This window comes from Pongo pygmaeus, chromosome 3 (assembly GCF_028885625.2).
Source record: "Pongo pygmaeus isolate AG05252 chromosome 3, NHGRI_mPonPyg2-v2.0_pri, whole genome shotgun sequence".
Classification (NCBI taxonomy): Eukaryota; Metazoa; Chordata; class Mammalia; order Primates; family Hominidae; genus Pongo; species Pongo pygmaeus.
The window spans coordinates 118,346,444-118,360,666 of NC_072376.2; the positions used below are offsets into that span (position 1 = coordinate 118,346,444).

General features: G+C 37.0%; 1 protein-coding gene across 1 annotated transcript in view; it reads left to right on the forward strand.

Moving 5' to 3' along the window:
- ARHGEF38 (Rho guanine nucleotide exchange factor 38) overlaps nt 1–14,223 on the forward strand; it is a 123,207-nt gene that overhangs the window by 103,492 nt on the left and 5,492 nt on the right. The window contains exons 10-13 of the mRNA XM_054484498.2: nt 467–778; nt 7,625–7,768; nt 8,587–8,785; nt 8,922–9,181. Of these exons, the coding sequence (XP_054340473.1) occupies nt 467–778; nt 7,625–7,768; nt 8,587–8,785; nt 8,922–9,181 (915 nt within the window). The remainder of the gene's footprint in view (nt 1–466; nt 779–7,624; nt 7,769–8,586; nt 8,786–8,921; nt 9,182–14,223) is intronic.

Below are 14,223 nucleotides of genomic sequence, written 5' to 3' on the forward strand. Positions count from 1 at the left end.
ATGGGATGAACTATATTCCTTTTGCTGTCAGCAAAAGGTGGGAGCGACACGGTGAATCTTTTACACAGTCTTGGTAGTCGAAGGCTAGAGATTCCCCCATACCCTCAAGTGCTGGCTCTGAGATGAGAAAGGAGGGGAATGAAAGTGTTGAAGGAGATGACAATGACAAAAACAGACTGTAGAGAAAAAGGTGGAGTTATATTTTGGGTGAGCAGGCTGTAACTTTTGTATTCCTCTTACTGCTCACTTTTTAGGTTCAATGTTACAACCTAGAGCTCCTGTTTTAAGTCTTTGAATAGGTTTAGCCAGACACAAAAATGATCAGATCCTCTTTTAATCTGGGTAGGTGCTTTCTTGTTTTCTTTTGTGCTTCTCGTGGGGGAAAAGGTAAGCCTATGGATAGCAGTACTGGACAAGGTATGGGCTGATCCTCTCTCTGAAATGGGCTCATTTTTTCTTTTGGCAGGCATCTCACTTACAGAGACTCATCCTGACCCCCTTGTCAGCCCTGCTGTCCTTATTCCCAGGGCCTCACAAGCTCATCCAGAAACGCTATGACAAACTTCTGGATTGCAACAGCTACCTGCAACGATCAGCAGGAGAGGAGTCAGACTTGGCCAAAAAGGAGTATGAGGCCCTCAATGCCCAGCTTGTGGAGGAGCTCCAGACATTCAACCAGGCTGCTCGGAAGATTCTGTTGAACTGTCTGTGCAGCTTCATTACCCTCCTTAGGGACCTGATGCTCGTGGCACAGCAGGCTTACTCCACACTTGTGCCGGTAAGCACAGCACCAACACCCAGCTAGCTACCTTGGCCTACTGGATCTGCTAGAAACTGCACCCATACGAAAGCCCTGTTCAGAGTGTGCACTTGTGTGCCGTGTGGTGTGTGTGTATTTATTTTAACTAAAACCAGTCAGATAGTCTCCTGCTCCTTATCTGTCTTATCCATGGGAAGCTCAAAGAGGGTTTCCTAGTTCAGGTTTACTGTGACTTACACATTTGTAATTATTTTTTGGAGATTCCTTTTCAAATACCAAACACCTTTCAGCCTTGCTCCACCTGCGTGATGCAACATTGAAGCTTATCAACAATTTATATTTTGTATTATTTTTTCTGATCAATAGTTCTTAGATGTTAACGGTGACTATTTAAGATGTGGCTCTAAAAAGAAGGCCATCTCAGCATAATGAAAGACGCAGGATAACGTTCAAACCATGCTTTGTTTTGATTTCATTTTTCCCCAAGAAAGAGAAGCCTGGTTGTGTGTGTGTGTGTGTGTAGCTTCGCCTCCCATTAGGATATAATTTTATAATTATTTTCCTGATGAGGAAGAAAGATATTTACAACTTATATCAACTTTTTAAAAATTAGCTTGGTTTCTTGGCCCTGCATTTCAAGTACACTAGTTCTCATCTGAATGAGACGGATAGCTATTCAATGGGTAACACCTGGAGCAGAAATAATTGTCCCTACTTTATTTTCTATTGTGCATTAATTAACTTTTAATTTATACTTTGAATTAAATTAAATTGAATAAACAAGGGCTATGTTTACAGGGTTCAAAAGCCAAAACTGTGTAAATGTATAATCGGTCTCACACTCATACCTGTTCCTCTAGCATCCCATTCCCCACTCTCATCCCCATTTTTATTAGTTTATTTGTATGCATTTAGTGCTTTCTCATGCCAGTAACAATAAATGCAAATATATATTTTTATTTCTTAAAAGTAAAAAAAAGCATATTATATATACCATTCTACACCTGCTCTTTAACAATATATTCTGAGAATGCATCTATATTAGTACATAGAGAGCTTCCTCATTCTTTTTTTTTTGGTGGGGGGGTGATGGAGTTTCACTTTTGTTGCCCAGGCTGGAGTGCAAAGGCCCAATCTCGGCTCACTGCAACCTCCGCCTCCGGGTTCAAGCGATTTTCCTGCCTCAGCCTCCTAAGTAGCTGGGATTACAGGCATGTGCCACCACACCCAGCTAATTTTTGTGTTTTTAGTAGAGACGGGGTTTCTCCATTTTGGTCAGGCTGGTCTCGAACTTCAGGTGATCCACTCGCCTCGGCCTTCCAAAGTGCTGGGATTACAGGCATGAGCCACTGCACCCAGCCTGAGCTTCCTCATTCTTTTTACAGCTTTATAGTAACTTACTGCATGGCTGTATAATAATGTATAACCAGTCCCCTATTTTTAAAATAACTTTATTGTGATATAATTTATATACCATATATTCCACCAATTTAAAATATACAATTTGATTATTTTTAGTATATTCACAAGAGTTGTGCAACCATTGCCACAACCAATTTTAGAACATTGTCATAGCCCCCTAAAGGAACCCTGTACCCATCCACGTTTTTTCCCAACCTCCCCAGCTCTAGGCAACCATCAATTTACTTTCTGCCTGTACAGATTTGCCTATTCCGGACATTTTGTATAAATTAAATCATACAGGATGTGGTTATTTGTGACTGGCTTCTTCTATTTAGCATAACATTTCAAGGTTTCTTCATGCCTGGCATGTTTCATTATTTCATTCATTTTTATTGCCGAATAACATTCCATTGTATGGATATACCACACTTTACTTATTCATTCATCAGTTGATGGGCATTTGGGTTATTTCCATTTTTTGGCTGTTATTAGTAATGCTTCTGTAAACATTCAAGTTTTTAGTGGATATATGTTCTCATTTCTGTTGATTACTCTATATACCTAGGAGTGGAATTTCTGGGTCATATGTTAACTCTATGTTTAACCTTTTGAAAAACTACCAGACTGTTTTCCAAAGTGGCTGCACTATTTTACCTTCTCAGCAGTATTGATTGAGAGCTTCAATTTCTCCACACCTTTTTATTATTATTATTATTATTATTGTTATAGCTATCCTAATGGGTGTGAAGTGGTATCTCATTGTGGTTTTTATTTGTATTTCCCTTATCAGCACTCTGTTTTAAAACATATTAAATTGAAGTAATAACTTATATACATTAAACTGCACCAGTCTGAGCTGCACATCTCAATCAGTATTTGCATATATACATCCGTGTAACTACCACCCAGATCAAGATATAAGCCCTTTCCAGTTACCCATAAAGATCACTCATGACCATTCCCAGGCGCCTAAAGGTAACCATTTTTCTAACCTGTGTTACCATAGATTGACCTGTTTTGTACTTCGTATAAATGGAATCATACAATATGTATTCTTTTGTGTATTAACCTGTCCCTATTGATTAGTATTTGATCTATTTCCAATGTTTTTCTATTACAAATAATGCTGGGGTCATGATACATGGGCAGATGTATCTGTAGGACAGATTTATAGAAATGATAGAAGTGGGATCTCTGTGTCAAAGGGTAAAGACATATGTAATTTTGCTAGATATTGCCAGATTCCCTGCTTAACTATGTACCATTTTGGATTCCCACTTGTAACATGTAAGAAAGCTGGTTTCTCTGGATTTTTGCCAATCTAATAGGTTTCAAGTGTAATTTTAATTTGCATTTCTTTAAGTATTAGTGAGATTGAGACTCTCCACATGTGAGGGCTATTTATCTTCCTGTGAATTAGTTGTTCATGTGTTTTACTCCTTTTTCTTTGGGTTCTTGGTATTTTTCTCCTTAATTTCTAGCAGCAATGTATATGCTAGGGAGATGAGCCTTTTGTTGAGATAAAAATTGAGACTACTTTTTCCAAGTTTACCTTTGTCTTTGACTTCACTTGTGATTTTTTTTTCATGCTAATGTTTGTGTTTTTAAAAAATGCAGTCAAATTTATTAATTTCATTTTATGACTTCTAGATTTTGAATCTTATAAAGGACTTCCATATTTTGAAGATCCATATAAATTCAGCAGTGTTTCTTCTAGTATATTTAGGGTTTCATATTTTTTTATTTAAATAATCAATCCATGTAGATTTTATCCTGGTTCACGTTGTAAAATATGGATTTAATTTTATTTTTTTCCAAATGACTTTCCAGTTGCTCCAACGTTGTTTATTTAAAAATAATCTCTTGTTACTACTTTCTCAATGAAACACATTTAATTTGCAAATTATTTTGATAATTTCATTCTGAGGTCATGGTAGAAGGTGGGTTCATAAGTTCAGAACAAAGTTGGGCTTTGGCAGGAATTTACTAGTCAGAAAAGACATGTTATTTTAGGTATCTTTGATCCCCACTTTGAATCATGTGATTTTTAGAGGCATTTTCAGTTTCTATTTTAAATTATCTGAGTATCTTTCACATTGCAGTCCATAGCCGAACAAGAGCATAGAGATGCTTTGTTTATAAGAAATTACTAGTGTCTTAAAGTAAAAGGCATTTTGGAGAAGTTATCCTCATTAAAATGATTTTATTCTTTATTTTATATGTACTATGTATATTTAAACTTTTTATTTTGTGATACTTAGAGATTCATATGCAGTGGTAAGAAGCAGTACGGAGATCCTGTACAACCCTCAAACAGCTTACCCAATGGTAACACATCTTGCATAACTACATGTATTTCTGAAAGGCAGAATTGAATAGTGATTAGAGAACACTAGAGTACCCTGTTTTAATACCTGCTCACTGCTATACTACATTGTGTAAATTAATGTATCCTTCTGTTTAAATTTTCTCATATGGATTAAAATGAGAATAATAATGTGTATAATTTTTAATTTTTTTTCTTTTATTATTATTATTATTATTATACTTTAGGTTTTATGGTACATGTGCGCAATGTGCAGGTAAGTTACATATGTATACATGTGCCATGCTGGTGCGCTGCACCCACCAACTCGTAAATTTTTAATTGTATAAAAAAACCACAATTTACCATTATAAGAATTTTTAAGTGTACATTTCAGTAGTGTTAAGTATACTTATATTGTTGTGTAATAGCTCTCCAAAACATTTTCATCTTGCAAAACTGAAACTATACTCATTAAACAAGTCCCCATACTCCCCTCCCCCAAGTCCCTGGCAACCATCATTCTATTTTCTGTTTCTACAAATTTGACTACTTTAAAAACCTCGTGTAAATGGAGTCATACAGTGTTTGTCTCTGTGATTGCCTTATTTTACTTAGTATAATGTCCTCAAGATTCATTCATGTTGTAGCATGTGATAGGATTTCTTTCATTTTTAAATGTGAATATTTCATTATATATAAAAACCGCATTTTGGGCTGGATGTGGTGGCTCACGCCTGTAATCCCAGCACTTTGGGAGGCTGAGGCAGGCGGATCACTTGAGGCCAAGAGTTCAAGACCAGCCTGGCCAACATGGTGGAACCTTGTCTCAACTAAAAATACAAAAACTAGCCGGGTGTGGTAGCACATGCCTGTAATCCCAGCTACTCAGGAGGCTGAGGCTGGAAAATCGCCTGAACCTGGGCGGCGGAGGTTGCGGTAAGCCGAGATTGCACTATTGCACTCCAGCCTGGGTAACAAGAGTGAAACTCCGTCTCAAAAAAAAAAAACAAAACCTAAAACACATTTTGTTTATTTACTCATATGTCAATGATCATTTGGGTTGGGTCTATCTCTTGGCTATTGTGAATAATGCTGCAATGACCATAGGTGTGCAAATATCTCTTCAAGATCCTGCTCTCAATTATTTTGGATATATACCCACAAGTGGGATTGCTGAATCATATGGTAATTCTATCTTTTTGAAGAATTCAAAGCTCTATTTTTAATTTTCATTTTTATTAGAGTTATGCATACACATAAAGATTCAAGTACTTATTCAGGTTTGATGACGAAAAACATTTGTCCTTCGCTCCGTTTATTCCATTTCTCCTGCCTCAGTGGTAACTGCTTTCCAACTCTTTTAGATGATTCTCTTGGTATTTACCTTCATATTTAAAAATAAGACTCTTGTGTTGTCATTTCATTATTAATACATTTTAGGTATAATACATTCCACTATGAAAAATGAGGATTTAGCTCTCTCTTCTCTCTATACCCCCACATCTGCTATAGCCAGATACACTCTTTCTATACTCCCTTCAGTACAGTTATAGCATAGATTTGGTTGAGTTCACATTAAGCGTGTGAAGTATGTGATTTGTGTATTAGTCATGATTCCAGTAGGAAAAACGTAATGCATTCAAGTTAGGCATTTGGAGAAAACTTTAATAACTACAAAAATGTGAGTATGGCACAGGAAAACCTTTAGAAATAGTGCCTAACACTGGGCGGGAATAGGGGTTAGGGGTACAACAACACCTAGGTTCAAAGAAATATGGGGAGGCAGCAGTCATAGCAATGTGTAGAGAGAGAGGTGTGTGGCGAGGATGACTTGATAGGCGCTGTGTGTTTCTGTCAATACTACCGAAAGCAAAATTAGGAAATAAATATCCTTATCTCATTTTCTTCCCACATTCTAATTTCCTACAGGTGCTCCTTATTGATGGATTGATTGAATCCATTTGGAAGCCAGAGAGCAAGAAAGCTGTTTTGTTGTTGTTGTTGAGACAGGATCTCACTCTGTCACCCAGGCTGGAGTGTCATGGTGTGATCACAGAGCTCACTGCAGCCTCAACTTCCCAGGTCCAAGCAGTCCTCCTGCCTCAGACTCCAGAGTAGCTGGGATTACAGGCACACACCACTTCACCCAGCTAATTTTATTTATTAATTATTATTATTATTATTTGGTAATTTTTAGTAGCAGGCCAGGTGCGGTGGCTTATGCCTGTGATCCCAGAACTTTGGGAGGCCGAGCTGGGCAGATCATGAGATTAGGAGATCGACACCATCCTGGCCAACATGGTGAAACCCCGTCTCTACTAAAAATACAAAAAATAATTAGCTGGGCGTGGTGACACGTGGCTATAATCCCAGCTACTCAGGAGGCTGAGGCAGGAGAATCACTTGAACCAGGGAGTCGGAGGTTGCAGTGAGCCAAAATCGTGCCTCTGCACCCCAGCCTGAAAAACAAAAAAATTTTTTTTAGTAGTGACTAGTTGCCCAGGCTGGTCTTGAACTCCAGGGCTCAAGTGATCTTCTGGTCTCAGCTTCCTGATTAGCTGAACTATGCCTGGCTAAGATTTAAAAATTTTTTAGAGACAGGGTCTTGCTACATTGCCCAGGCTGGTCTCAAATTCTTGGGCACAAGCAGTCTTCTTACCTCAGCCTCCCTATTGGCTGTGATTACAGGCATGAGCCACTATGCCAGGCTTACCCAGTTTTTGAGGGGTAAGGATGTAAACTCCATTTCTTTGTAGGAAGCAATGTTGAAGAATTTGTTTTAAAACCAGCACAGGCTCTTAATCAGTGCTCCTTCTTTTAGCTGCTTTCCCTTGCCACCATCCTACCCCACCACAAGGGAGGTACCTACTGTCATGAGCTCCTGAGCTTTTCTTCCAAGACTTCATTGCTATTTTTTCTCTTCTGTTCTTTCATTTGGCTTGAAACTTAAAAAAAAAATTCCTGTCATGTTTGTGGGGTTTCTAGAGACAATAAATTAGACCATATTTATCTAGAAGTTCTAAAGTTGACCTAACTTTTCACAATGGAGCTATCATACACTTCCTCAACTGTTCATCACAACTCAATACATTTAACACCTGATATGATTATCTAGGTGTCTGGAAACAATGCCATATTATTTCTACCTATAGGTGCCACTGTTGGTTTCAAGCATTTCTGAGATTCAGAATCAAGTACTAGAAGAGATCCAAAATTTGAACTGTGTGAAAGAAAACAGTGCCACCTTTATTGAGAGGAAACTCAGTTTTGAAAAGAAGAAACCTGTGCAGATTCTGGTGAGTTTGGCAGCATTGATGACAATGATAACTTTCACCTCTTTGCCTTATCCAAGTCATAGTATCATATTTTCCAGATCACTTATCTCATTCTAATATCCTATAATTTACGTATGTGTAGAATTTCTTGTACATTTCTATCCTATATACCATAAGCTCCATAAGATCATGGATTTTTTTTCTACTTTGTACATGATGTATCCCCAAAGTGCCTAAAATGACTAAAATGGTGCTTGTCACAAGGTAGGAGGCACTCAGTAAATATTTGTTGAATAAGATTTTATGAAGATAAATCATATAGTCCAGCCCTTTCCTTTTCTACATAAGGCATACCAGGCCCCAGAGATAAGTGGGTTTCTCAAAGTCTCTTAGGGCCCGAGCTGAACGGGGAGTATAAGCGTCTTGATTCTTGTCTAATTTGCTGATGATAGTTCCCAGATAAAGACATGTACATGTACAATTTACTTAATTGAATATTATTTATCAAGTGCTTAATATGCAAGGGGTTGTCTACAGAATGACAAAGAGTTTAAAATGGTTGTGCAACATCCAAGAGGGATTAGAACCTCTGCCTTCTTATTCTTGTTTTTTCCTCTCTACAACACTGCCCTCCTGTGCTTACTAGAGACATTTTTCACTGAATAACTCAGCTGGGTACTTTACAATAATAGCCTGCTCTATGCCTGCACCTTGAAATAATCCTCTAAAAATATATGACTCCCACGTTTTAAAAATCTCCAGGGAAAAAATATTTACCAGCTCCATGAGGATTTTATTATGTATATGTCTAAACCAAAACTTCTCCTTATTTCTCCCAGCCAGAAATGCCACATCAAACTGACATTCATCGCTCCAAACTTCTATCCACATATAGTGCAGAGGAACTCTATCAAGCTAAGCGCAAGTGCAATGCTACACAAGAATATGACATCAATCTTCTGGAAGGAGAGTTGGTGGCTGTGATAGAACAGAAAGATCCACTGGGGAGTACAAGCAGGTGGCTTGTGGACACAGGAAGTAAGTTTTTCCCCAGAACTAACACTCTTCTTTAAACTGAGGTTTTCTGAGGGACCTCCATGTGCTTCTCTGAGCACATGTTTGGGAAGAGTATACCCATAAACTTGGTTCTCCTTTCTTTTTATTTCCTATCCAGATGTGAAAGGATATGTTTATTCCTCCTTCCTAAAACCCTACAATCCAGCAAAAATGCAGAAAGTAGATGCTGAGAACAGGTTCTGTGACGATGATTTTGAGAACATCAGCCTCTTCGTGTCTTCACGGCCAGCTAGTGACAGTGTCACAGGAACCTCAGAGAGCAGCATTGGTGATAGCAGCTCATCTCTTAGTGGCACATGTGGAAAGTTTGAAACAAATGGTACTGATGTTGACAGTTTTCAAGAAGTAGATGAACAGGTAAAAATTTGATGCAAAAATATGTGGTTGTTCAAATCATGAAAGAGTATCTCTCTACTGTACTCTATATTACTGTAACACTTGGTGGAAAAGTGCCAGCTTTGACACCAAGGAGACCTGGCTCTATTAGCACAGTGGATCTTTTTGTAAGGAGTTTAATTCCCTGAGCCTGTTTCCTTAAATGAAGCAAAGGATTAGAGATAAAGTGTGTATGTAAAGTAGCCAGCACAAAGTAGACACACAATAAATAGGAGCTATTACTATTACTACCCTGCTGTTACACACTTACAGCAAAGTGTCTTTTATACTCCCCCATCAAAGAAAAGTAGTTCAATAGTGAACAGATTGCTGCCATCAATAGCATGTGGGAAATTGTCCATGATTCCTCTAAGAGCATAATCTTCATTGAGCCGTCTAGTAATTGGCCAGTTGTAATCTCATGTATAATACCACACACTATATATGGAAACTTTTTCTTTCTTTTTCTTTTTTTTGTTTTTTTTGAGATGGAGTCTCACTCTGTTGCCCAAGCTGTAGTGCAGTGGCGCAGTCTCGGCTCACTGCAACCTCCGCCTCCCAGGTTCAAGCAATTTTCCTGTCTCAGCCTCCCAAGTAGCTGGGACTACAGGCACATGTCACCACACCTGGCTAATTTTTGTATTTTTAGTAGAGTTACTAAGGTTTCACCATATTGGTCAGACTGGTCTATACTGAAACTTCTAAGAGCTATATTTCCCTCACTGCACTAATGCAAAAGCTACCGGTACAATCTTTTTGCAAAATGGTAAGTTAATTATAGTGCAGGGCTTGTTTTTGCTATATCAGAAAGGTTCAGTATACTTAATGGTTCATTCCCCAGTGGTGACCATCTAATTCCTTTATTTATTTACCTTGCTTTTTCTTTAGTGTTGTATTAATAATTTATTTAAATTTATTTTTATAGAGGTTATGTATATGTATATGTGTAGATAGATTAGATAGATAGATAGATAGATAGATAGATAGATAGATAGATAGATAGATAGATAAGTTAAAATAGTATAAAAGCATACATAACTTAAAAGTAAGCTGGGCTTGGTGGCTCGTGCCTGTAATCCCAGCGTTTTGTGAGGCTGAGGTGGGAGGATTGCTTGAGCTGAGTTTGAGGCCAGCCTGGGTAACATAGCAAGACCTCATCTCTACTAAAAATCAAAAAAATTAGCCAAGAGTGGTTGCCCACATCGGTAGTCCCAGCTACTGGAGAGGCTGGAGTGGGAGAATTGCACAAGGCAGGACGGTTGAGGCTGCAGTGAGCCGTGATCATGCCACTGCACTCCAGCCTGGGCAACAGAGGGAGATCCTGTCTTTAAAAATAATAATAATAATAAAAGTAACGGTTTTTAGTCCCTTCTTCCCTTGTCCTCTGTTTCAGAGACAATGCTTGGGTATATCCTTTGTATATTCTGTGCATATACAAACACGTTTATACCAGTGGGAAACATATCATATATGGTATATAGGGTTTTTTTTTTCCATGTAACAGTATATCTTAGACACAATTAAACCTAAATAACTATCTTATTCCTTAAAAAGCTCTACACAGTATTTAATTTTATGTATATAATTTATGTAACTATCACCCTAATAATAGATACATAGAATATTTTGGGCTTTTAAAAATTTTCAAACAATATTTCAAGGAAGGGCCTTGTCCATCTATTTTTGTGCATTTATATGAGTATATAAGTGTAAAACAAATTCCTAAAATATTAGAGGGTCAAAGGTATATACATTTAAAGTCTTTATAGACATTGCCATACTGACCTTCAAAAGTATGGTATCTATTCAATTTCTTTCATTAACAGTTATTGATTGCTGTCCAATTCATGACTGTTTTTTTTTTGGTTTGGTGTTTTTTTTTTTTTCAAAAGCAGCTTTTCAATATCTTATATTCATGTCATATAATTAATCCATTTTTAAGTGTACAATTCATGACTTTTAGTATATATTACAAAGTTGTACAAGTTTAGTATATTTACAAAGTTGTGCAACCATCACTTTAATCCAATTTTAAAACATTTCTTTCACTCCAAAAAATCCTGTGCACCCATTTGTAGTCCCACCTCTTTCCCACCCCTAACCCCAGGGAACCACTAACCTACTTTCTGTCTCCACACATTTGCCTTTTCTGTATCTTTTGTATAAACAAAATTTTACAATATGTGGTGTTTTACAGCTGCTTTTTTTCACTTAGCAAAATTTATTGAGAGTCTTCCGTGTTGTAGTATGTATACGTACCTTGTTGCTTTTTATCGCCTACTAATATTCCATTCTGTGGGTATATTTTGTTAATCCACTCACCAGTTGATGGTCATTTGGGTAACTTCCAGTTTGGGGCTATTATGAATTATGCTGCTGTGAATATTTGTGTGCAAGTCTTTGTTGTGTATTTAATTTCTCTTGAGTAGATACCCAGAAGTGTAATTTCTTATTGGTTTTATAAATGTATGTTTAAATTTTTAAGAAACTGCCAAACTGTAATCCAAAGTGGGCGTACCATTTTAGATTCCTACCAGCAAAGTATGAGGGTTTTGGGTTGCAGTTTCTTCACATCCTTGTCAACACTAGTTATTATTTGTCTTTTTAATTATAGCCATCTTGTGGGTATGAGGTGGTATCTCTTTGGGGTTTTAATTTGCATTTCCTTAATGATTAATGCTATTGAACATTTTTTCATGTGCTCATTTGCCATTCTTTTATTTCCTTTGGTGAATATCTGTTCAAATATTTGCCTATTTAAAAAAACTGGGTCATTTTCCTTTTTATTTTCCCATTGTAAGAGTTCTTTATAAACCTGAGTACAAATTCTTTTTTAATCAGATATATAATTTGCAAATATTTTCCCCTGGTTATAACTGACTTTTAACTTGTCTGGACATTACTATTTGTTCTTATTACCCTTCTGTCTTGACGTTTCAAAACACTGTTTCTCTATTACTTGTTCACTCTGTTGTTTATTCAGTTTCTAAAAGACATATTATAATGCTAACTAATGAATTTTTATCAGTGAAATCTATGTACCTGATTAAATGTCCTGTCAGACTGCCTTGTCCCAATAACCCAGATGTACACAAATCTGAGGGCCAAATTTATCAGCACACTCTAAAGCTGGCTTGATGTTGAGTTCTTGTTCTTACTTGGCTCTACAGGGACTTTGGACTAAACACCTCACATAGACTTTCTGCCTGGTGTTTGTAGTATGAGACTGCATTTAGTTCCTACTAGCTGGTACTTCAAAGCAATTTTCTCCAAGCAATCCTATCAATATATAATGTGAATTATGTCCATTAGAGATTTCCATTACCAAGAGAGAAAAAAAATGAGATAATATTTCAAAACAAAAAATATATTAATGGCATATCTTCATAAATTGTTATTTGCTTTCTTTTTCCTCTGCATTTGGCACCAATTCAAAATAGGCATAGCATCAGGAATATAAATATAAGCATATATAAGCATTATTACTAATAAAACTGGATTGAAGATGCATCTTGGATCTGTAGCACATGGAATCCCTGATACTTTCCCTCAGAGTAGAAATTATCTAACTCAAACTGAAGGTGAACGCTGTGCATGGACAAAGTCTGTCCCAATAAACTTACTACAAGATGAGGAAGAGGATGCACCTGTTGGAAACTTCAGTACAAGGGAGAAGAGAAGAAAAGGCTGCATAGAAATACCTCCCTTAATGTCTTAACTCCAGCCAATAGATGCACATGGGCCACTGGTTTCCAGACTCCCCCTGTAATGCATAATGCATAATATTGAAAACAGAGAGAAAAGAGTATATTATGTTCCCAATCCTTGCCCCAGGGCTGATGTTTCTATTCTATTGGCTTTTAGAAATTGTAGGGAGAAGAAAGTGATTAACCTCTGTATTTGTGATGTGATAGTATAAGTCAATACATTATAGAGGTCCCTGTAATGTAATTGAAAGTGGAAGAAAATTATATCTTCTTTACCAACAGTGAGAATACAGTACATATTGTAATATTTCACATTTGTGGTATCCTACAAAGCAATTTTCTGTGTGGCTATTTAGACTTTTGTTCTTGATTTTATTTTATTATCAGGAACATCAGCTGAAATTTGTACTGGCTTAATTGGATGCCACTTTTGGTTATCATTTATTTCCCTCTCCCTTCCTATTGTGGTAGCACTTTTTTTATTTCCTCCAGAATTGCTATAGCATGTTTCCAAGGGGTGTTGTAGGATGTAGTCTGGTTTTATTGATGGGTCTAGTGGACCCTGACAAAAAGGACAGTTGGCCTCTACCTCATACTCAGGGGGTATCTTTGGGTCCCTAAAGATCATTCACATATAGGCAATTTCAAACTTAGATTCTAGTGGCTCCATGATTTTTATACTAGAGCTGAATTTTTAACCTGGACACGAAGACCTGAAGTGGTCTATGAATGAGTTTTGGGAGGATTTAATGAGTCTCCTCAAATACGTTGGAAATATTGTGCTTATTTGCATATGTACACATCTATGGTAAAAGAAGTCTATCTTTTTAAACAGACTTTTAAAAGAAAATTTTCTCTAAAATGTTAGAAATCACTGCTGTAGAGATTTAACTTGCTTATCCATTCTCCACCTCAAGTAAGAAGAGAGATTGCTACAAAAAACTTCCCCCAAATTATGTTCTGGAGCCTTTGTTGAATAATGGGGATGAGCTAGTGGATATTCACAACCTGGCAGTACTGATTTATACCAAGGATCTTAATTTTTAAGTTCTTCATTTTGTTTTTTGCTATATCAAAGAATATAACAAAAGCATTCATGTAAATATGCCTTCCCATTCTAATGTATTCTCTCCTTTTGTCCATCGAATAGTAATGGCATGCTCTGCATTAGTGTTCCATGCTGCATAACAAATTACCACAAACTTGGTGGCTTAAAACAATACAAACATATTTCTCAGGGGGTGTTGTCAGGAGTCCAAGCACGATTTAGCTGGGTGCCCTGCTTAAGATCTCACATAGCTGCAATCTAGGTGTTTG